The sequence below is a fragment of the Chionomys nivalis genome, chromosome 10 (assembly GCF_950005125.1).
Source record: "Chionomys nivalis chromosome 10, mChiNiv1.1, whole genome shotgun sequence".
Lineage (NCBI taxonomy): Eukaryota > Metazoa > Chordata > Mammalia > Rodentia > Cricetidae > Chionomys > Chionomys nivalis.
The window spans coordinates 25334246-25358218 of NC_080095.1; the positions used below are offsets into that span (position 1 = coordinate 25334246).

Genomic DNA, 23973 nt, shown 5'->3' on the forward strand with positions numbered 1-23973 from the left:
TCAGCCTCATGTTCATATTAGGCAAGTGTTCTATTCAGTTATGCCCAATCCCCTATTTTCATTTCATTTATTCATTAAATCTTTAAAAATTTTTAAAAATTATATGGACATACTTTGATGGGGAACAGGGAATTCAGAACTTTGATGTGCTTATATAATTTTACTTTATCTTAAAGTATTATTTATTTAGCAATTTTATAATTGAATATAATTATTTTTATTATGTTCATCACTCATTACCCTCTCCTAACCCCTTCCTGTCCCCTTTGAATCTCTTTACCTTTCCAGCATGTCCCCTTCCTGTTCTCTTCTGTTTTTATTTTGTTTTATTGCTCACTGAGTGTGAACTAGTGTTGCTCTCGTGGATGACCCTGTACCACTATACTACTGCGGTATAGTAATTTTTCTTAAGTGTCTGTACTCCCTCTACCTTAACAGCGATAAGTGCCATGGAGCTCTTTAGTTAGGGGTGGGGGGCCTCATGAGTGCTTCCCTATCCATGCAGGGATGTTGATCGCTTGAACTTTGTGAAGGTTTTGTGCTGGTAACCATCACTGCTATGTAAGAGTATAGCAGCCATGTCACGGTCAGAAGACAGCATTTCTCAGCATCCCATCCTAATCTCCTGGTCTTAACATTCTTTCTGCCCCTGCTCTGAAGTTCCTTGAGGGTTGATAAAGAGATCCTCTTTAAGTCTGAGCACTTAACAGTCACTTCTTCTCAAGCACTTTGAAGGCTTCTGAGTCTTTGCCGTAGCTGCTATCTGCTACCCAATCCTCCCCCAAAACAGTTTTTCTGATGAAGAACAAATCTGTAGGTCTAAATGTATTTGGAAGGGTGTTTGACCTGTCCATTTAGTAAAACAATAGTAGTTTTGCCCCTACCTAGGGCCTATGACCTCCTCAGCCGTATGGCCTATGGGCTTTTGACAGGTTTATGGTACCAGGCATGAATTACTTTCTGTGGTGTGACCCTCAGATCCCATCAAAAAATGGTTGGGCCAGGCATGGTGGCACATGCCTTTTATACCAGCACTCGGGAGGCAGACACAAGTGGAGTTCTCTGAGTTTGAGACCATCCGGGTCTATATATTGAGTTCTAGGACAGCCAGAGTCACCTACATAGTGAGATCCTGTCTCAAATAAAATAAAATAAAATAAAGTGGATGAGGAAGGAAAAAAAAAGTGGTTGGTTTCCCTCTAAAATAGTCATGTCATCTTGTCTGGCAATATATTACAGCATAGCATGACAGGGCCTGATTAAGATTGGTAATGGTTTTTCTCTTCCAGCAGCCTCCGTAGCACCTTCCAACACTATGAAAGCTGGTCAGCAAAGTGGAAGCTTCCAGCTCAGTTCCTGCTTGATTTCTCTCTGTTATGTAACCAAAGTGTGTTATGTCTCTACCAATTAGATCTTACTATTTACCTCTATTAATCTATAGACCTAAATATGTTTATAAGGCAGTTTGATATGTCCACATATTATTGGAGGAGCCTCTGTATTGATATGATTTTTTTTAAAATATTTATTTATTTATTATGTATACAATATTCTGTCTGCGTGTATGCCTGCAGGCCAGAAGAGGGCGCCAGACCTCTTTACAGATGGTTGTGAGCCACCATGTGGTTGCTGGGAATTGAACTCAGGACCTTTGGAAGAGCAGGCAATGCTCTTAACCGCTGAGCCATCTCTCCAGCCCTGATATGATTTTTGAAATAAGATCTCTCCAGGTAGTGGTGGCTCAGGCCTTTAATCTCAGCATTCGGGAGGCAGAGGCAAGTGGATCTCTTGAGTTTTAGGCCAGCCTGGTCTACAAAACAAGTTCCAGGACAGCCAAGGCTATAACACAGAGAAACCCTGTCTTGAAAAACAAAACAAAGCAAAGCAAAGCAAAACAAACAAAAAAATGGAAAGAGCAAAAAAGAAATAAGATCTTAAGTAGCTCTGGCTGACTAGGATTAAAAATGTGTGCGCTGCCATGCTCTTTCGTTTGTGATGCAGGAGGTCAAATCCAGGGGTTTTGTGTATCCTAGGCAAATTTCTACTTCCTGTGCTACATCTTTTGAATATACCTCCCCCATCCGAAAATGAGTTGTTACAATTATTAATTATTATTACTATTATTATTTGTAGTGTTTGTGCTCAAATCCTAAGTTTCATGCATATACTCTACCATTGAACATCATCCGGGTCATGGTCATCCCATTCCCCACCCCTGTTTCTAGTGGCAGGTGTCATTAAGTTGCCCAGTTGTCAACTTTGACATCCTTTTGTCTTCACCTCACAAGTAGCTGATAAACAGGCATAAGGGCATAAGCAAGGCTGTGTTTTAGTGAAGTTTATGGAATGAGCATAAACAAATTACTTAAATATCTTGGCTTAGATTCATATTACAACTTGGTTGTTCTGTTAGTGAACTTTATTTTCTAGAGTGTGTTTTTTTTTGTCTAAAATCTTTAGTTTGTAAGTGCCTTTAATTTTATCTAAAGTTGAAGACTATGGACTGAAGAGATGGCTCAGTGGCTAAGAGCACTGGCTGCTTTTCCAGATGTCTTAGGTTTGATCCTCAGGTCTTACCTGGTAGCTCACAACTTTCTATAACTCTAGTCTCAGGGTATCCAACACCCTCTTCTGGCCTCCTCAGGCACTGCACACAATGTGCAAGATAAACATGCAAACAAAATACACATACACAGAAAATTTTTTTAATGAAAAATAAAATCGAGGAGCAGGCTATAATTTCTATGAATGCATTTGTTGCTTAGTGTTCTTAAAGCAGATCTGGAACGAGTCCTAGAGGCGGCTGACGGGGCTGGGGTGTTGGATGAAGATGAGGATGATTTGCAAAGGGCTCTAGCGATAAGTCGCCAGGAAATCGACATGGAGGATGAAGAAGCTGATCTCCGCAGGGCCATTCAGCTCAGTATGCAAGGTATGAGCATTTGGGGTGTACTTCAGTCATCTTTGGAGAACTGGTTCAAGTTGTTCTTAGCTTTTCAGAAAATTATTGTGCTTTTGGAAGTTCTTTAAGAGTTCCTGCAAAAGCAATAGTTCTAGAATTTCAGTATTTCTTTTAGATTTCCCTGATCTTGAATCACTTTTATAACTTATACTAGGACTGTTATTTGTTGTGTTTAATACAGCTGTAATTTTACTTCTGGTTATGTTATTTGATTACAATATTGAACTGATACAACAACTAAATAAATTAATCTTCCAGTGGCTAGATGATCCTTAGCCAAGCCAGCTGTTTTAACAAATGCATGCCAGTGGACAACCCGTACTTCCCGGCTGGACAACTTAGTACTTAAGCCCTCTTTTGAGGGATACACCTTTTTCACTGATGTAAGTCCATCAGTGGAGGAGAGATGATAAACCCTTTGGGAATGTCGGCAGAGAAAAAGTGTTGACACACAAAGCAGTTTACTGAAAGCATTTTCTTTTAATTTAATTTATATGGCCGGGCGGTGGTGGCGCATGCCTTTAATCCCAGCACTCGGGAGGCAGAGGCAGGCGGATCTCTGGGAGTTCGAGGCCAGCCTGGTCTACAAGAGCTAGTTCCGGGATGGGCACCAAAACTACAGAGAAACCCTGTCTCGAAAAACCAAAAAAAAAAACCAAAAAATTAATTTATATGAAGCTACTTCTACTTTTAATGAGATTGTTCATCATCTGAATTCCTTAAACGTCTTAGTGCATTGAGGATTCGTTAATAAAGTTATTACTGTTACTCTAGACTCTTCACCTCCAAGCCTACCTCTGCATATTCCATGGAGTGTGGAGTTCCATGTTTTATTAGCATGGGCCTGCTGGGTTATTGCAGTAATGCACAGAAAATCATCTTGCCATTGTCACAATTTATATGCAATCTGTGTTTGATACAGTTACTGGTGAGAACGTAGAAACAAGTTGTCGAGAACAGAGGAAGGGTGTGCCATGGTTGTCCTCACAGGCTGCTTTGAGGAATGCCATGCTGTTGAAAGTGTAGATGCAGTTTGGGGAAGTTAAAGGGCACACAGATGTGCTCTTCAAGACTTCTCATACCGGGTGGACTGTGGACTTGTATTCTCACGTCTGCATTGCAGATGGCCTCATCCACGGTTGCAGTAACACATTAGGTTTTCCCTGAGACTTCCATAGCCTTCTTACATTTTCAGAACAGTAGTGGGATGTTCTTAAGAAGAAAACTTTTGGGCTGGAGAGATGGCTCAGAGGTTAAGAGTATTAATTGCTCTTCCAGAGGTCCTGAGTTCAATCCCAGCAGCCACATAGTAGCTCATAATCATCTATAATGAAATCTGGTGCCTTCTTCTGTCTTCCTCGGGAAGAACAAATCTACTGCTGCTTGAACAGGTCTATAAAATGATTGGCTTTTTTAGGTAGTTCCAGAAATATGTCTCAAGATAGTCCACAGACGTCAAGTACCAATCTTACTTCAGAAGAGCTGCGGAAGAGGAGAGAAGCCTACTTTGAAAAGTAAAGTAGTTAGTACAGATTAAAGTTACATATTTAATACTTGCTTATTTTGTCTGTTTCTAAGTTACTGTTTACTGCCTGAACCTATGAATGTGTGTGTGTGTGTGTGTGTGTGTATAAAGTTTTGCAGCAAATAAAGTGTGAAGTATTTAACAGTTTTAGAGAAAAACCTTTGCCCAATCTTGGATAAATTTACATGGACTTGGATAAAGGGAACCTTGTGGGATTTTGCTTATCAGAAGGAAAATGGACTTAGGACAGGAAAGAGTTACTGCATATTGATCTATTGGCCCTGCTAATCCTTCCATCAGTTAACAGGGAAACAGCATTTGAGGGATGGGGGTATCTTCCCAAGTACAGGCAGTAGGTGCTTTGTAGTCCTGCTGGTTGTCACTTTAGGAGGCCCAAGACCCATTAGCACCAGGAGCATAGAAACCATCAATCTGAACCATAACCTCCCCAAACCACATGGTATACTCAGTTTGTAAGTACTAAAAATAAATGTTTATACTTTTTGGTTTTTTGGGTTTTTGTTGTTTTGTTTTTTGAGACAGGATTTCACTGAAACTTTGGAGCTTGTCCTGGAACTAACTCTTATAGACCAGGCTGGCCTCGAAGTCACAGAGATCCTCCTGCCTCCGCCTCGTGAGTGCTGGGATTAAAGGCATGGGCCACCACTGCTTAGCTATTTACTTTTATAGTGTCTTTCTTTCTAGTAATTGCTGTTCACAAAACTTTTATTTTTTGGATAGAGTTTTCTTATGTGGTCTGGCTGGCCTTAAACTCCTGGCTGTCTTTCTACTTCAGCTTCCCTTGTGCTAGGATTACAGATATATGTCATCATATTTAGCTTTTCTTATTATTTTTAAACCAAACTCGACCTTAAAAGTGATAGATAATATGATCAATAATTATGATCAATAATAGATAATTGAACCCTCTGATCTCAGGTCAGAAAGATAAGGCAAGAGATGGACTCTACAGTTATATATCTCGTCTCATCAATCCATGAAGCATTTGTTTTCACATTTTAAGTCCTTTGAATGTCTGGGACGCAGCTTGGTGGAGAGTGCTCACCCAGCCTGTGTAAGGCTAGGGCTTCACCCCAGCACAACAGCAGCCACACATCAATCAGCACCTCTGAACTTGAGCAGCCACATTTTAGACTCATAGTTGGCCAATTAGTGGTATAAAGTTTGGACCATTTTGCCTCTGCTGGTATTGTGAAGATAATGTTTACCCTTTTCTGTTTTCTGTTTTTTTAAGTCACAACTCAGAAGTATATGAAGGAAAGTTCTGAACAGCTGACATCCTCTTAATGTGAGATATTTCTAGTCTTTATTCAGTGACTGATTCATAGATTTAATTATATTTACATTTTAAAATAGTACTTATTAGTGCTTTTCATGTCCTTTTGAATTTTAGCATTAACTATTACTTTTTAAATTATGATAAGCCTTAGACTTATGCATAATACACCCATCTAAATATAAATATAATCAATTACTCAGTTGGTAAGTACCAGCACATGGCCCAGGTATTATGCCTCTGACTCCCATTTTTTCCCTTCTCCCACAGGCTTGGACTTATAACAAGTCATAGTCATCATGTCATTGCTGTTTTAGTATGTGCCTCCAAAATATTTGGAGTTGTTTGTTTGTTTTCTATAAGGTTGCTTTGTTTTTGTTGCTGTGTTGGTTTTTGATTGGTCTCACTCACTGCCTAGGTTAGTCCTAAGCTCCCACTCATCCCGACTCTCATTGCCCAGTGGTGGATTGCCAGTCTGCATACCACACCTGGGTTGTCTGTCTTCCCCTAATAAATGCTGTTTTCACAAAATAATATTGGTAGTCAACAATTTTATACAAATATTTTGTTTTAATCCCAGCACTCGGGAGGCAGAGGCAGGCGGATCTCTGTGAGTTCGAGACCAGCCTGGTCTACAAGAGCTAGTTCCAGGACAGGCTCCAAAACCACAGAGAAACCCTGTCTCGAAAAACCAAAAAAAAAAAAAAAAAAAAAAAAATTTAAAGCTACTTAAGTAGGCAAAATTAGTATTCTAGAAATTTGTTTTTTAAAAATGTTTCCACTATACCTTCCTTCAATACATGATGTTAGTGACTGCATATATCCCCCTCTTATCATATGTATATTTATATTGACTTTCTGTGTATGTGTGTGTGTGTATGAGAGAGAGCGCACTATACATGGCATACAGATCATTTGGCAGGACCACTGTGTGGGTCCTATGACTTAAACTCAGGTTGTCAGTCTTAGCAGTAAGAGTCTTTACTTGCTAAGCCTTGTTACCAACCCTTTTCTTTTATTTAGACATTTTGTTAACTTCCTTGAAATAAAAATTTGAAACTTCCAGTAGGTTTGAACTTTGAGTAGCAGTAAAGGTAATTCAGTAACATCCCATGATGAATATTAAGCCATAACAATCACAACTTAAAAACCATAACTAATGCTTTTGAGATGATAAAGATTTTGGTCAACCATGCACCTTTTTAAAAAGCATTTTGGGTATGAGCATGCCTCTTTCTAGTGGTTGATTGTGTGTTGAAGTTGTTTCTAGCTTTAGTCTTTTATCCTCTGTTGAGAACTTAAAGACAGCCAGGCACTGTTCTAGTTAGTCACGTAGTACTGAGATGAATTAAGGGTTAACTTTATGATGTTTATTTTTAACATCGACTAGTGTTTAAAAGTGCTAGTTTACTAAAGTTTAAGAACGGTGCCAAGGGCCTGAGGATGGCTCATTGCTTAAACGTGCATGCTGAACTTGCCATTACTCATACCCTTGGTTGCTTAGCTGGAATAGTTCCCTGTCTCTCTAGATTATTCTGTTCTTGGCCTTCTTTCCTTCTCCAGTTATTCACAGTTCATCCTTGTCTGTCACTATTGAGTGTTAAAAGCCTCATACTTAATGTAGATATCAAGTAAAACATATTATAGGATTTCTGTTTTTGTGTAAAAAACACTACTAAAAATAGCCTATTATGAATTCATAGTTTATGAGTAAGGGTTAGTAAGTAATATCTCCTTGGCATGACATTTTTTCTAGCAATGATCTGTATATCTGTTTATCAGTCATAAAACCCCAAGCTAGAGTCCATACCAGCACCATTAATGCCTGCCGTTGGGAGCACAGAATTAAGTGATGGTTCTGAAGGCTATCAGCTGTTATGTGTTCTACAGATATTTGTTAACATCATTAATGTCTTCTTTATGTATAGCTTTGAATGCTATAGTCTGCCTGTTACAAGAAATAGTGTTTCCCAGTAGGACAGATACAAACATTCATAGCCAAGGAATGTCATGATGTTTTGATTGCTTAATACTTATGCAGTCACTTTAATGGCTTGACTTAGTTTATCAGACAGTTCAGTTTAAGAAGCAAAAATGGAGCTGGGAGGTGGTGGCACACTCAGGAGGCAGAAGCAGGTGGATCTTTGTGAGTTTGAGGCCAGCCTGATTTACAAGAGTTAGTTCCAGGACAGGCTCCAAAGCTACAGACAAACTCTGTCTTGATTAAGACAAACAAACAAACAAACAAACAAAAACTAGAAGTGGCTTTAATCCCGGCCCTTGGGAGGCAGAGGCAGTGGGATCTCTGAGTTCAAACCCCCCTGGTCTACAAAGCGGGTTCCAGGATAGAATTGTTACACAGAGAGATTTTTGTCTCTAAAAACCAAAAAAGAAAGAGAAACAGGTAAGAGTGCTTAAACAAAACACTAATTAATAATGAAATTAGAGGCTTGTAGTGTTAGGGAGTTCTGAGCCAGGCTTCTGAAGTGTAGAGCAGTTTGTGAGAAGGGCTGTGACCGCTCCTGACTGGGATGACAGGGATCAGATAACCCCACGACACATGACTGACATCAAGATTCAGAGGACTATATACTCTGTTCTCACTCTGAGGGCACCTACCCATACATAATCTAAAACATTTCTATGTTTTAGATATAAATATATTAACTTAGAAAAAAAACATTTTCTTCAATTTTAATTTATATGTGTGGGTATTTTACCTGCATGTATATATGTGTACCATGTGCATGCAGTGCCTGCGGAGGCCAGAAGAGAGTATTAGAACCCCTGAACCTGGGGCTGGGGTTTACAGACAGTTGTGAACTGCCTTGTAGATGCTGGGAGTTGAACCCAAGTCGTCTGAAGAGTAGCCAGTGCCCTCAACTGCTGAATCATCTCTCTGGCCCCTAACTAAATCTTCTTCTTTTGGGGTTTTGATTTTTTTTTTCTTTCTTTCTTTTTTTTTTTTTTTTGAGGAATGGTTTCTTTTTGTAGCCCTGGCTGTCTTAGAACTCACTATGTAAACCAGGCTGACCCCAAACTCACAGAGGCTTGCCTTTGCCTTTTGGAGTGCTGGGTTTAAAGGTGTGCATCATCACATGTAACTCCCTAACTGAATCTTAAAACAAACAAACAGAAAATAAAAATAAACAGATATAACTGTGATCCTGGAATCAGAAAGTCATGTTGTAGTTATCAAGACTTTCTGGTCTCACTGAAACAGCCATGAGATATAGGAGTCAGGGCTGAAATCTCCTTGCCTTTGCTTATCAGGAAAATAGCTGTGCCTCATTGACTCATTTCTGCCCTTTGTAGCTCATGTGACTACTTACTCTGTGACCAGAAACCAGGCTCTTTCTGCAGCCTCTGTAGACTGATGCATGGTGGGTAGGGCGCTGAGGACCTTGTTCCATAGCAGCGTCCTCAGTGCTTCAGAGTAGTCATTTCAAGGGTGGCAGCTGATTTTCTTCCCATTTTACATAATTTAAAATTATAATAACTCCATGAATATGTACAATAAATATGTCAGTTAATGAAAAATTAAAGTAGATTAAAAGTTTTCCCTCTATCAGACTTAGATTCTTAAGTGGAGGAAGACGAGGGCATGGGGGAGCCTCCATGGTGTTCCAGGATCCCCAGAACTCAGGCCATGCTCCAGACTGGCCATGTGTGAAGGAAGGCACACAACAGCAGAAGGCCAACAGAGAGAAGATGGAGTTCTACTCTCCGAGTTGTCTTGTTGCTCACTTATAAAGCTCAGAACTGAGAAGGACAAGCTGGGTATGATGTTGCCTGGTGAACTTAGGCCAGCAGATCTAGAGTTCAAGATCATCCTAAGCTAGCAACCTGACCAGAAGCCTTTTTCAAAATTGAGAGGAACACTAGAAAAAATCATGCTGTGTATTATTGGATTTTGGCCCTTTTAAAATCAGACACAACTTTGTAATCTGGCTTCTTAATCTCAATCATTTTTAGACTTTCCTTGTTTTTGTTTTTTCCTTGTAGTTTTCCGTGTATGTTTCTTATAAAACAGTAGAACTAGTGTGCAGAGCTCCTTGGAGCCCCATGTTCTTTCCCCAGATTGTTGACAGATCATAAGTGTCTGGGAGTAACATATTCTTTCTTGTTGCAGCTTAGTATTTCAGCGTACATATTCTAAATACAAGGATATACTCCTGCATGTTTGTTTTGTTTTTGAGATAGTGATATATATTACCCAGCCTGGTATTGAAATCCTGGGCTTGGGTGACCTTTTCCCTTGGCCTCCTGAGCAACTTATACTACAGGCACAAGTCATCACAGTCTTTTTTGAGAGATTGTATTAGTATTCTTTTGCGATGAAGAGACCAACATGATCACGACAGTCCTTAAAAAGAAGGCATTTAATTGGTGCTGGCTTACTTTCAGAGGTTCGTCTATTACCATCATGATGGGGAGCATGGTAGCATATAAGCAGTCATGGTACTGGAGAAGTAGCTGAGAATTCTACATCTGAATCTACAGGCAGAAAGCGAGAGACTGGCCTGGCATGGGCATTTGAAACCTCAGAGCCCACTGCCCAGTGGTACTCTTTCTCCAGTAAGGCCATATCTGTGTGAGCCTATGGGGGCCATTCATATTCAAACTACCACATTTTACTCCCTGGCCCCCATAAGCTTGTAGCTATGTCATAATAATAAGTCTTTCAGTCTTATGCTTCAAAAGTATCTTCTGAGATTCATGTAATCTCTTAACTGTAAGATTTGTAAAATCAAAATCAAGTCGCAGATCACATACTTCCAATACACAGCAACATTGCTGTCATCATACAACTGCTTCTATTTCTTTAATTCATCAAGTATGTGATGTAGCTGCTGTGTGAGGGACACAGTCTCAGGTACTGGGGACACAGCTAAGCATCAGAAGGTTGTGCTCTGGTTAGGTTGCAGCCCAAACACAGGCATCAAGGTGGCAATATGTTTATACTGAGAATGCAAGTGAAATAGTGAGAAGGCCAGGAGAAGGCCTGAAGTGGGATGGCCAGGACAGCCTTCAGGGAGATGTTTACTAAATTCAGACTTGAAAGACTAGAGAGAGCCAGGCAGAAAAGAGCATATTAAATTGAGATAGTTTGTCTTCAGTGACTCCAAATAATATTAAAGATGCATAAACCTTATTCATTTGCATATGAATAAATACTAGTGAGCCTTATACAGGAAATGAAAATACCTACGTGTCTGATAACTCAAATATGTAGGGTTTTTAGAATAAAAATTTTGAAACTTTTATACTTGTAATTGTCAAACTAATTCTCATGTTCTGAGTGTTCAGGCCAGTGCCATTTTGATTTATGGAACAGCCTACATGAATAGGTACTCTCATGGAATATTTATTTCTTGGGTATTGTTTTAACAGATAATCACTTTTGAATATTTCAGGCAACAACAGCATCAACATCAGCAGGAGACAGACCGACCTAGGCAGCTTTCTTACCCTTGTGAAAGACCGACCACAAGTTCAGGAGGACTTGGAAACAACCAAGGTATGAATTACTCTGAGTATCTACCATGATTGTTACTCAGATGCTTTACTTGACATCCAAGGTTCATATCAAATACTTTATATTTTCTTCCTTCTTTAATTGTATTGAAACTCTTAAATGGATTTGTAATCTACTGAGTTCCTCTCAAGGAAGACGTAGACAGACTAAAACACTTGGTAAATATCTGTCTGTCTGTCTGTCTGTCTGTCTGTCTGTCTGTCTATCTATCTATCTATCTATCTATCTATCTATCTATCTATCTATCTATCTATCTGTTTAACAATTTCACTATGTGCCTAAGGCTAGTGTGGAACATTCTGTGTTGTCTACTCTGGCACCAGCATGCCCTGGTTGGTTTTTGAATCACACACATATTACTTGAACTTCACAGCACATTCTTTAAAAATCCTCTAGAGATGATAAATATTAGTAAGTGGAAAATAAATACCTTTCCCCACCTAATAATGGAAAACATGCTTTAGTGCAATCTAGATAGTAACTGGAATTTGGGGTTACTTAAGAGGCCTTGATTTAATAGGTCTTAAGTTGAGCCAAGTCTTGGTAGAAGTTGAATGGAAAAGAAACTCTGTCTGTGAGAGGACTTCACAGAGAATCTATGGAGAACTCTCAGAATTGTACTATTAATAAATTGTTAAAGGATTGTTGATATGTCTTCCCCTAGAGAGTACATTATAAAAACTCCTGTCTCCAGCTGCAGTGGGTACCTGCAGTCGATGTACACATACCCCCACACAGACACCTTTCAAGGCTCACAAAATACAGACTTTAGTAAGATTTGCAGTTTGACAATGCCCAAGTACCCAGGGTTCAGCTGAAAACCACTGTCATACCAGGACCATAAAAGGAGGAGCTACATGAACAATTTTAACCTTTTTTTTTTTGAGGCGGAGTCTCACTAGCTAGCTCAGACAAGCCTCAAATTCACCATTGTCCTACTTCTGAGTGCTGAGATTATAGTCATACTCTGCCACACCTTGACTCCACATACACAGTTGAGAGCAGAAAAATACTGAAAACCAGAAAGCTACGAACTGAAGAAGTTGAATGAACTTCAAATTAGTATAAACCCAAAGAAATACATACCAAGACTCATAGACTTCTGAAAACTGAAGACGCTATCCCAGATTCATAAGAAATAACCTTCCCCACAGCAGTTTGAGACAAAGGCTTCCTTATGAATGAAGGAGCAGATAGTGTGTTTTAAAATGTTGAAAGAAAAATTTAAACCCAGGGTTACCTATGCAGTAATTACATACGCACGCCTTTAATCCCAGCACTTGGGAGGCAGAGGCAGGTGAATCTCTGTGAGTTCGAGACCAGCCTGGTCTACAAGAGCTAGTTCCAGGAACAGGCTCCAAAGCCACAGAGAAACCCTGTCTCGAAAAACAAAAAACAAAACAAAACAAAACCCATACTCTTTAGAATTGGGAAAAGTGTCCAACAGTTCTTAAAGACTAAAGAAAGGGAGACTAACGTGATGGCACATGCCTTTAGTTCCAGCACCTGGGAGGTGAGTTCCAGGACAGCCAGCACTACACAGAGAAACCCTGTCTCAAAAAACAAAACAAAAAGCTAAAGAATAGAGTGGCCTAGGAAGATGAGCTATTAGCAGAACCAGGACTAGCCATCAGTTACAGAGACCCACAACTGGGCAGTGTGCAGAGAATGAGAGACCTTGGAGTACCCAGCGCTAAATGGGATGTCTCCATCAAATTCTGCCCCTTAGGACCCAGAGAACTTTGAGGAGGGGTGACAGAAAGATGGTAAGAACCAGTGGGGATGGAAGATACCAGGAAAACACTGCCTTCCAGATACAACAGAACTGATACGCAAACAAACTCAGAGAGATGGTGGCAGCATGCACAGGGTCTCTACAAGTACAAGCTTTGTGGGGTCTCAGCACTGAGATGGGGAAGTGAATGTGATCTCCCATCCCTAACTCAGAAACTGTCTCCAATGGACACCACTCACAGAAGAAAAGCTAGTTTTCTCCATTAGAGTCTCATTGGGTACACCAATCACATTCAAGAACAGGCCATTCAAAACAAGCTAAATGCTCTTTTGAAAAAGTTTTGTCTCACCACAGAGAAACCCTGTCTCGAAAAACCAAAAAAAAAAAAAAAAAAGTTTTGTCTCTTAAAACTGGCTTTTTTTTTTTTTAAACTTTACTAGTCTTTTGCTTCTGTATTACGGTTTCTGATTTTGTGTTTTTTATGGGTTTTATGTGTGCATGTTTGTCTCTGCATGTGTATGTATGTCTAGTGTGCTTTTGTGTGTGTGTTTCCTTTGTTCTGTGAAGTTTTTTGTTTGTTTGCTTGTTTTTCTTTTCTTTTTCTTTTGGTTTTTTGAGACTGGGTTTCTCTGTAGCTTTGGAGCCTGTCCTGGAATAAAGGCACGCACCACCACTGCCTGGCTTTGTTCTTGTATTTATTTATTTATTTAAAATTTCCACCTCCTCCCATCCTCCCATTTTCCTCCCCCTCCCCCTCGCTCTCTAGTCCTAAGAGAAGTCAGGGTGCCCTGCCTTGTGGGAAGTCCAAGGCCCCCCCCCTCCATCCTAGGAAGGTGTGCATCCAAACAGACTATGCTCCAAAAAGCCAGTACATGCAGTAGAATCAAAATCCAGTGTCATTATCATTGGCTTCTCAGTCCGCCCTCATTGTCAACCACATTCAGAGAGTCCAGTTTGATCACATGCTCATTCAGACCCAGTCCAGCTGGCCTTGGTGAGCTCCCATTAGATCAGTCCCACCATCTCTGTACGTGGACACATCCCTCTCGGCCCTGACTTCCTTGCTCATGTTCTCCCTCCTGCTCTTCATCTGGGCTTTGGGAGCTCAGTCCAGTGCTCCAATGTGGGTTTCTCTCTCTATCTCCATCCCTTGCCAGATGAAGGTTCAATGGTGATATGCAAGATATTCATCAGTGTGTCTATGGGAGAAGGCCAGTTCAAGCACCCTCTCCTCTGCTGCCCATGGACCTGGTTGGGGAAATCCCCTTGGACACCTGGGAACCCCTCTAGAGCCAAGACTCTAGCCAACCCTAAAATGGCTCCCTTAGTTAAGATATCTTCTTCCCTGCTCCCATATCCACCCTTCTTCCATCTCAATTATCCCATTCCCTCAAGCTCTCCCCAATCCTCCCCTTCTCCCTTCTCTCTCCCCATCTCCCCTTCCTCCAACCCACTCCCATCTCCCTGCTCCCAACTTTTGCCCGGCGATCTTGTCTACTTCCAGTATCCAGGAGGATAACTATATGTATTTCTTTGAGTTCACCTTCTTATTTAGCTTCTCTAGGATCACGAACTATAGGCTCAATATCCTTTGTTTATGGCTAGAATCCACTTATGACTGAGTACATACCATATTCCTCTTTTTGGGTCTGGGTTATCTCACTCAGTAAAGTGTTTTTTATTTCCATCCATTTGCATGCAAAATTCAAGATGTCATTGTTTTTTACCGCTGAGTAGAACTCTGAAGTGTATATGTGCCACACCTTCTTTATCCATTCTTCTATTGAGAGCAACAATGAATAAATGGGACCTCCTGAAACAGAAGCTTCTGTAATGCAAAGGACACTGTCATTAAGACAAAAAGGCAGTCTACTGAATGGGAGAAGATCTTCACCAACTCCGCATCAGACAAAGGTCTGATCTCCAAAATATATAAAGAACTCAGGAAACTAGACATTAAAACTCTAATTAACCCAATTAAAAAATGGGGTACTGAACTGAACAGAGAATTCTCAACAGAAGACGTTCAAATGGCCAAAAGACACTTAAGGTCGTGCTCAACCTCCTTAGTGATCAGGGAAATGCAAATCAAAACAGCTTTGCGATACCATCTTACACCTGTCAGAATGGCTAAAATCAAAACCACCAATGATAGCCTTTGCTTGAGAGGATGTGGAGTAAGGGGCACACTCATCCATTGTTGGTGGGAATGCAAACTTGTGCAACCACTTTGGAAATCAGTGTGGCGGTTTCTCAGGAAACTGGGAGTCAACGTACTTCAGGATCCAACAATTCCACTCTTGGGAATATACCCAAGAGATGCCCAATCATACTACAAAAGCATTTGTTCAACTATGTTCTTGTTTTGTTTTTTAAATTTTCCTGTTTCTTTTCTTGAGAGAGAGGGGGGGGGAGCTTGAAGTTGGGTGGATGGGAAGGTGGGGAGGATTTCTGAGGAGGTAAGGGAGGAGAAACCACAAACAGACTATATTGTATAAAAAAGAATATTTTCAATTAAAAATGTAAAGAAAGTTCTCAAAACAGAAAAGAAATGATGATGTTGAGGCAAGGACAGGAAGAGTGGATGATATTAAATGCATTTCCCTCCTTTTGAGGGTGAGCTCTTTCTGTTGCATTTTAACTGGGAATAGCGACTTCAGAAAGTAATTAGAATGTTTCCTAAAAACCTGAATATACACCAGGATACCTTTAATCCTGGCACTCCAGAGGCAGAAGCAGGTGGATTTCTTTGAGTTCAAGGCCGCCCTAGTCTACACAGTGAGTTCCAGGCCAGCCAGGGCTATAGACTAAGACCCTGTCTCAAGAAAATAAGCAAGCTGAATACATAATGATCATATGACTCAACAGTTATACTCGTAGGTATGTATGCCATAGATTTAAAAATGTATGTTCACACAAAAGTATATATACAAATATCCATAGCTATTTTATTGATTTTAATCAAAATTTGGAGACAGCCAGTATGCCATACATTCTCTGCATAAATGGTTAAATAGTCTGTAGTGCTTCATGCCATAGAGTGCTACTTTCAGGATTAAAAAGAAGCACTCTTGATGCATGCAGCATCTGGGCTGCACCTCAGGACCATTATGCCAGGTTGAAGACAGTCTGGAAAGGTTTCACACTGAGGTGCCTTTTGTGTAGCATTTTAAAACTCCAGATGTATTCAGATAGAGAACAAGATACTGTGGGCAGCAATATAGACAAGATGGTGGAAAGTTGGGCATGAATAGAAAGTAATACAGGAGGGAGAGATTTGTGGTGCTTTATAGTTTTATCGGGTTTTTGTAGTACCTAGAATTAAACTTGGGGCTTGGTGCATGCTAGGCAAGGATTATACCCGAGTGCTTCAATTTAGACAGTTTAAGGATTACCCTAAACAGAATGCTGGGGAATGAAGTTCTCTAATAGACACAGAAAAGCTGGGATTGGGTAGGCCATGTACTCTGATGAAGATGCACCACCAGCAGCCTGGAAACTATATTTATTAAATACAGCACAAAAGAGGAGGAGGCATGTGCATACATGTCAGGGTGGGATAGGGTGGTTTAGTTAGCTAATGTTGATTAGGTGATCTCTGTAGGGGATCAGTCCCAGGTTGCAGTCATCTAAAAGGAATTGCATTGATAGTTTCTGCTCACACTGGTTTTAGCTAGTGATTAGCCAGCCATTCATCATTAACATCCCTACTAGAACCAGGATAAGGCTTTAATGTTTCTCTTGGATCAGAAGAACATTCCTCTGAGCCTAACCCAGGGAAGGCTTTGCCATTCCCATGTGTCTGAAACATTAGGGTTCCGGATATGGTTGTGTTGGTATCAATAATACACATTCACACTGGATGTCATCCTTTCCCTACAACTTAGTCATGCCCCTGGCCCTCTAGTCTTGGTAGTGGTGGTGATGGTGGTAGGAGTTTGCATGTGTGATAAAATGCCATATTAGGCATTTAACCAAACAAAACAAATAACCAACAAATGGAAAAGATATTTTAAAGTTACGTAGAACCACCAACGTTGTGCTATTGTGTTTCAGTTTGAGCTTTAGTTATAGAAGATGTAACTGTTGGGAGAAATTGAGCTGACAGGTCCACAGGGCAACTTCCTATGAATTTAATTGTTTACAAATAAAAAGGTTTTCTAAAAGGTCTGACTTGTTAATAAACACAATAAATTTCAAATGTGTTATGGTAAATGAAAAGTTCTACATTCAGAAGGCTACATATACCATGTGAGACCATGATTTGCCAGACAGGCTGAACTGTAAACAGACATCTGGCTGGAGTTTGGATTAGCCACAAAGTTACTGGACAAGGAGGAGCAATAAGTATATGTCGTATGGTATTTTGTTCTCTATCCATTTGTGGGTTTTAAAGTACCACTCAAATAGCATGTGAATTACAAAGTCAATAAAAGGAAACTAGGGCCAGCAAGACGGCTTAGCAGGGAAAGATGCTTGCTGCCAAACCTGACTACCTGGGTCCAGTCATCAGAACCCACTTGCTGGAAGGAGGGCACTCGTCCTTCTGTCCTCTGACCTTTACACAGGTCATGTATGACACACCATGCCGGCAGATTTATGAAGTTAATTCTTAAAAAAAAAAATGAAAAAAAAGAAAAATTAGTATTCAAGTAGAAATGTATTTCCTAAGCGTATGCTTTTTTTCCTTCATTTTGGCTAAGTTTCATGTAGCTCCGACTGGATTCAAATGTTATATAGTCAAGGACAACCTTGAACTTGTGATTCTCCTGCCTCTTTCTTGAGTACTAGGATGAGAGGAGTATGTCTCCATGCCTTCTTTTATACCATGCTACGGATTGAACCCAGGGCCTTGTTCATGCTGCGCAAGCACTCTGCCAATTAGCTACACCTCTAATTCAAAAGTTTGCCTTTTAATGATTGAGAATCTTCCAGCAGTGTTTCTGAGAACTCTGTTTTCTTCCCAGCAGGTGATGATGCGAGTGAAGAAGACATGCTTCAGGCAGCTGTGACCATGTCTTTAGAAACTAAGGATAATTTGAAAGCGGAAAGAAAAAAATAATACCTTTAAAATCATTTTGCTACTCTTGCTTTCTAACATTGTCTGTGTGATTACAATGTAAGGTCCATTTTGGCAGCGGGTCCCTGGAAGAGATGCGACCCTTCGGTGGTTTACAAGCAAATGATAGAAAGCCAGAAACGTGTCATAGGACTGAGTACTGATCAGATACTAGCCAAAGAGGCAGTCAGCAGCTAAAGAAATAAGGTAGTTTTCTAAATGTCCCTTTTTGGTTTTCAAATGTGCAATATCTAACTGAAATTAGGGAGTTTTTCTTGGCTCTTTGTGGACCAACTAATTAGCTCTTGCATTGGACTTGATCTTGAATTTTGTTTTAATTTTCTCTCTGCATTGGAAGTGGCTTGGCTCACTTGAACTTCTGTTTCATATTAGACCAACTTTCTATGGAAATGTCTCTTGTCTGTCTTGTTACAGAAAGCTAACCCTGTCATCTTCTGTGTGTGTGTGTGTGTGTGTAGGGCACGTGGATGCTTCCTTGGGGTATTCTGGTTTTGGTTGTTCCCCCACAACTCAACATGGCAGTCTGTCCTGAGCTTTCTCTCTCTTTTTTTTTTTTCCGAGACAGGGTTTCTCTGTGGTTTTGGAGCCTGTCCTGGAACTAGCTCTTGTAGACCAGGCTGGTCTCGAACTCCCAGAGATCCACCTGCCTCTGCCTCCCGAGTGCTGGGATTAAAGGCGTGCGCCATCACCGCCCGGCTGAGCTTCGTCTTTTTAAGGCCTCTCACTTCAGTTTGTTTTTATACTCTGAAGTCAACACTGCTCGAGTATTGAGTCTAGATGAGCTGGGTTTTGTGTGAGCATGTGCTTTCTGGATGCTTTGTGAAGTTTTCAGTTGTGTCCTGGCTGACATCTGGAGTCCTTCCTGCACCTGCACCATATTTCCTTTCTGTTTTGGTTGAGGAAAGGAGAAGCGTAGGGTGCAAGCACATTTCCTTCTTACTTAGAAGTGACGCCATGAATGGACTGCAGGAGAAACTTGGCCTTCAGTGTTGGTGGCAGCTTTGTTTTAGTTTTTTCTTTTGTGACAGGAGCTTTGTGTTCTATTTACAATAAGTCCTGGAATATAGATGCCTGCCTCATTTTTTAAAAAAAGTATAATATAGCCTGCCAGAATGGTGGTCTAGAATGTGAAAGTTATCTACTAATGAAAATATACAAATGTACTGTGGGTTGACCCTTCCAATCATGTTTAAACTGTCAAGAATTACAGAAGTCACAGTGGTCCTGTCTGTAGATTTAAAAAGGCCTTAGTTTTGATAAACATTCTTTAATTGAGATGCACAGAGTCTTTCTGGGTCAGTACATTGGTATGATTTGGGTAAAAATTAATTTGGGTAAAAATGTGTCTCATGGGTGTTATGGATCCTGATATCTGCTCTCCCTTCTTCCCTCCTTTGCTCCCTCCCTCCCTTCCTCTCTCTCTATCCTCTTTGGAGCATTGACTTGTACATAAGTAAAATCCAAGAAGAAATTTTAGCCAACAGCTTAGGAAGGTGAAGAAAGATGTGTTGCTCTACTGGTGTGTGTTCTGCACACGTTTTATCAGGGAAAGTTTTTTGATATAGGATTTATTGTTGTCTAACTGCAAAAAAAAAATACAAATATTTTTATTTGTGATGATGAAATAGTTTCCTCTTGGATAGGACAGATTGTTTTATTTGGCTGTGCTGGGGATTGAACCCAGGGCCTCATGTGTATTGGGCAGGCACTTTACCTCTGAGCTATAGCCCCAGTTCCAAAAACGAGTGGGTTTTTTTCTTAGTCATTTTGTGCCAAGTAAAGTTTCTTTGGAGTTCATTTTATGAAAAATTAGTCAGTCTTATTTTAAAATCTATCAAGTTCTCTTTTAGTAATTACAGAGGTTCAGAAGAATTGTGCAACTTTAGGGTGTTGGAATGAAAACCTTTCTTACGGTTCACAGTAAGTGTTAAACTGAAGTATGTACCTACCCCAGTGTGCCAGTCACATTGTCTGAACATTGGCCTTTCCTTTTTCTCTGAAAAATCACAGTGAACTTTCTATACAGTTAGGTTGATAAGCAACCTGGTTAAAAAAAAAAAGTGAGAAAGCCAATATGCATTTCACTTTTAACTTTAGAGTTTATAAAATACTCATATAACATCCTAGTTAATTAAATCACTTATGAAATACATCATGTTGATATTTTATTGGAGACATTTTAAAGAGAAACTGAGCATACACTGAATTTCTTTTGAATGTATTTTTTTTTTTTAGTTTGTTATGAATTGTTGTATTTGGCAAAGCCAATCCAAATCACCCTTGAACTGCCATTTCTTTTGGATTGACCTAGGCTTACCTGAATCTTTAGATTTAATTATTAATGAGTAGCCAGTATGAAAAATGCCAATGCTTATTATAACTGCAGTATACAAAAGTTCATGAAGCTCTGCACATACACCAGGAGCTGCTGTTTGCTGGACATCACTGAAGGACAGTCGGGGGCAAGGGAATCCACCATCACAGTTGTGTACGGACTTGACTTGACTTTCTGTTTTTACCAATTGGGAGTGCCTGATGTTTCATTTCTAAACTACTGGTATCACTTTTTTCTAATTTTTTCTAATGTGTAGCTTGTACTACCAGATCAAATATGTACAGTTGTAATTCTAGTGTCAGTAAGCAACTGTGAGAACACTTTGGGAAGCCAGCCATGGTAATACTCACCTTTAACCCCAGCACTCAGGAGGCAGAGGCCTGTAGAGCTCTCTGAGTTCATGGCCAGCCTGGTCTACATAGTGAGTTCTAAACTTGTTAGAGCTGCACAGTGAGACCTTTCTTAAAAAAAGGAAAAAAAAAAACAACTTTGGAAAGACCACTTTTCCTTTTGGGAAGTCATGGACTTACTTATATTTAAAATTCAGAATAGCTGCCCTGTGGCCTAAACCATAAATTACAAAAACAAAACAAGCAAACAAACAAAAGACAGCAATATGCAGATATTCCACTGATATAAATTGTTTGATACAGTAGTGTAGGTAAATTCTGCATTAACATTTTAAGATAAATTCATTTACAGTTCACAGATAGTATTTTAGTTGGTGCTTTTTTTCCCCCTGCAAACTTGAATTTTTCTTGATGAAGCCAAAGTTAATGAGGAAGAATGCTCAAATTGAGTAGTATGGATTGTTTTATTTAATATCAAGTTGATTAAAATTAAGTTTTATTCATATCAGAGTCTAAACCACATATTTTGAATATGTGCATGTTTGATACTATTTTTAAATCATGCCAGTGCCAACAGTTAATAAATTCTTGCAACTGACCCCTATGACCTGCACAAGTCCAAAGTGGGTAGCGCAGGACCAAACTGTGCTATCTGAGATTTTTAAGTTGGGAAATCCTGATGTTTTGAAGTACTAAGAGGACTGAGTGGTTAATATGGAGTCCTTTAACTCCAGCTGTGGATTCAGCAGCAGTGGAGCGGCTGCCTACTGGCCCAGGTCTTGCGTTCAGTCCTTACCAATGCAAAGAACAAAGTTCGACCCGTAATCTGCATCTAGAGAGCCTTGAGGGAGTACTTTGAAAGTGGAGTGTTGGCTGTGCTTTAGCCCACCTGTAGAGCTGTGGTGATGTGACCTTAGTCAAGAAACACCAGATTGGATTAACTAATCAGTAGTGTAGATAATTTTTGTTTTTCAGATTTAAAACAAAAATTCTCCCTTCATTCCTAATTAGTTTATAATGAGCTAAAGGAACAAATTTGGTTTGTATTTTTTTCCAAAGTGTTAAATATAATAAAAAGTTTTGTTGTAGTCTTTCATGAATGAAATTTGAGGGTATTTTTTATTTCTATAATGGTCAGTCATTTTAATAATTAAAACAATGTACTCCCTAAATTTATGTAGGTTATTATGGATGTTTAACAATACCAGTACACATTTTAAGGTTTCAGTCATAGACAAAGTTGTAGTGGAAAGTATGGAAAATGCAGTTATTTAAGAAATACTCAGTGTCTCTTGCATAGTTTAAAGGTGGTATGTTTCCTGGATTTTTTTTAAATTTCTTTTTTTTAGAGGATGACAGACATTTGAAATGCGATTATCTAATTTTTACAACACTGGACTAAATAGGAATAACTTTTTAAAACAATGACTGTTCTGTATAAATAAAATATTTGAAACTTAAGTACAAAAGCCGTGAAAGTGCAGTTCGCTCAGGACCCAAGTCTGCAGCCCTTATCATGTTCCGGTCTCCTCGAGTTATGGGCTGCCACTCCACAGGTCTTCCGTCTGTTTGTTCCTTCCAAAGCTGGGCTTCCCAAAGCACTGTTGAACACAGAAGGTTCTGTTGGTGTGGATGTTAATGAGTTGTATTTTAAATATAAGAGATTATTAAATAAAGAGAATGGTTGCTTTTCTATTAACCTTTCTGTGTTCATTGTTAATTCGTGGCCTTGCTATTGAGAGTCTCTGGAGACACAGCTGCATGTCTGTCTTGTGGGAGTGCTTCCCAATGTCAGTTTCAGGTCACAGTCAGACCCATGTAGCTGGAACTTGGGGAATCTGTCTGTGGAGTTGCGTGTTTTTATGCAACTGCAGTGGTGCATGAAGCAGATTCCTCTCAGAAAATATATTACCACCTGATCCCAGAGACACAAGCCTTCCACAACTTTAATTGCTTGCAAGGCCTTTACACCTGTACCGTCTCCTCGCCACATTCTTCCTTGAAATCTGGTTTAAATGTTTGTTCACTTCTTAACCTTGAGGGACAAAGCACATTAATAACTGGTTTTTATAAATCTGAGGCATTTTCTATATAGCCTTAACTGATTAGGAGCATTTGGTCTCTTGCCTCAGGCTCCTGAGTGCTGGGTTTGCAGGTTTGTGCTATTGTGCCTGGCTAGCATTGTTTCCTCTGGACCATTCTCTACACTGTGCCACGGACCTGAGCCACCCTTTGTCTCTCGGGTCACCACAGAGAAAGTGAACCATCTGTGTGCTTACCCTTGGCCATGGATTGTTCTAGGTTCTTAGAAACAGGCTTGAGTACTACTACTCATTCAGAATGTGAATGTTCTCAAGGCCTGTGCTGTACGAGGACTGTTTAATACACTACATGACTCAGTAGCGATGAACATGTTGGTATTTTACTCTTTTGGGGGGCCCACTACCCAGCTCCCAAATAAATCTCACATGGAGACTTATTCTTAGTTATGAATGCTTGGCCTTGGCTTGCCTTGTTTACGTGCCAGCTTTTCTTATCCCATCTATCTCTGGCCTCAGGGCTTTTACCTTCCTCTATTTCTCTATATCTTTTCTTTCCTTCTTACTCCCTGCCTGGCTGTATAGCTGGGTGACTGGCCTCTGAAGTCTTCCTCTTTCCTTTCTAGTTTCCAGATCCCTTTTCCCCAGAGTTCTCATAATCATCCTCTTTGCCTGCCAGCCCCGCCTGTTTCTCTTTTCTGCCTCCCTATTGGCTGTTCAGCTCTTTATTAGACCATCAGGTGTTTTAGACAGGCACAGTAACATAGCTTCACACAATTAAACAAATGCAGCATAAACAAAAGGAACATACCTTAAATAGTATTCCCCTACAACCACATCTTCCATCTTGGCAGGTCAGGAAACAAGACTAGACAGGTTTTGAGGCTGTCCTGTAACCTTCCAAGACCTGCCCCTTGTACTACAGCTAGGCCTCACTTAAAGAGTTCCATAAGCTCCCCAAACAGTGCCACCAGCTAGGGATGAAGTAGTCAAACAATGCTTCAGAACATCTCACTCAAACCACACCAAACCATGCAATGTAAACATTGATGACTTCTCAGTGTTTATATATTATAACACTATTTAGAGCCCAGAAGGAAAGGGAATAGGG

The 23973-nt window shown here is 40.0% G+C and overlaps 1 protein-coding gene across 12 annotated transcripts in view; it reads left to right on the forward strand.

Moving 5' to 3' along the window:
• Positions 1-22516, forward strand: part of Atxn3 (ataxin 3) — a 40020-nt gene extending 17504 nt beyond the window's left edge. For 5 of the 12 annotated variants that reach the window (XM_057782121.1, XM_057782118.1, XM_057782125.1 and 2 more), the window contains 4 exons: positions 2766-2932; positions 4380-4476; positions 11202-11305; positions 18026-22516. In XM_057782121.1, the coding sequence (XP_057638104.1) occupies positions 2766-2932; positions 4380-4476; positions 11202-11305; positions 18026-18120 (463 nt within the window). In that variant the 3' untranslated portion in view covers positions 18121-22516. Of the gene's footprint in view, positions 1-2765; positions 2933-4379; positions 4500-11201; positions 11306-18025 lie in introns of those variants that run through there. The other 7 variants (XM_057782119.1, XM_057782127.1, XR_009057817.1 and 4 more) reach the window with 6 other exon arrangements.
• The last annotated feature ends 1457 nt before the right edge of the window (positions 22517-23973 follow it).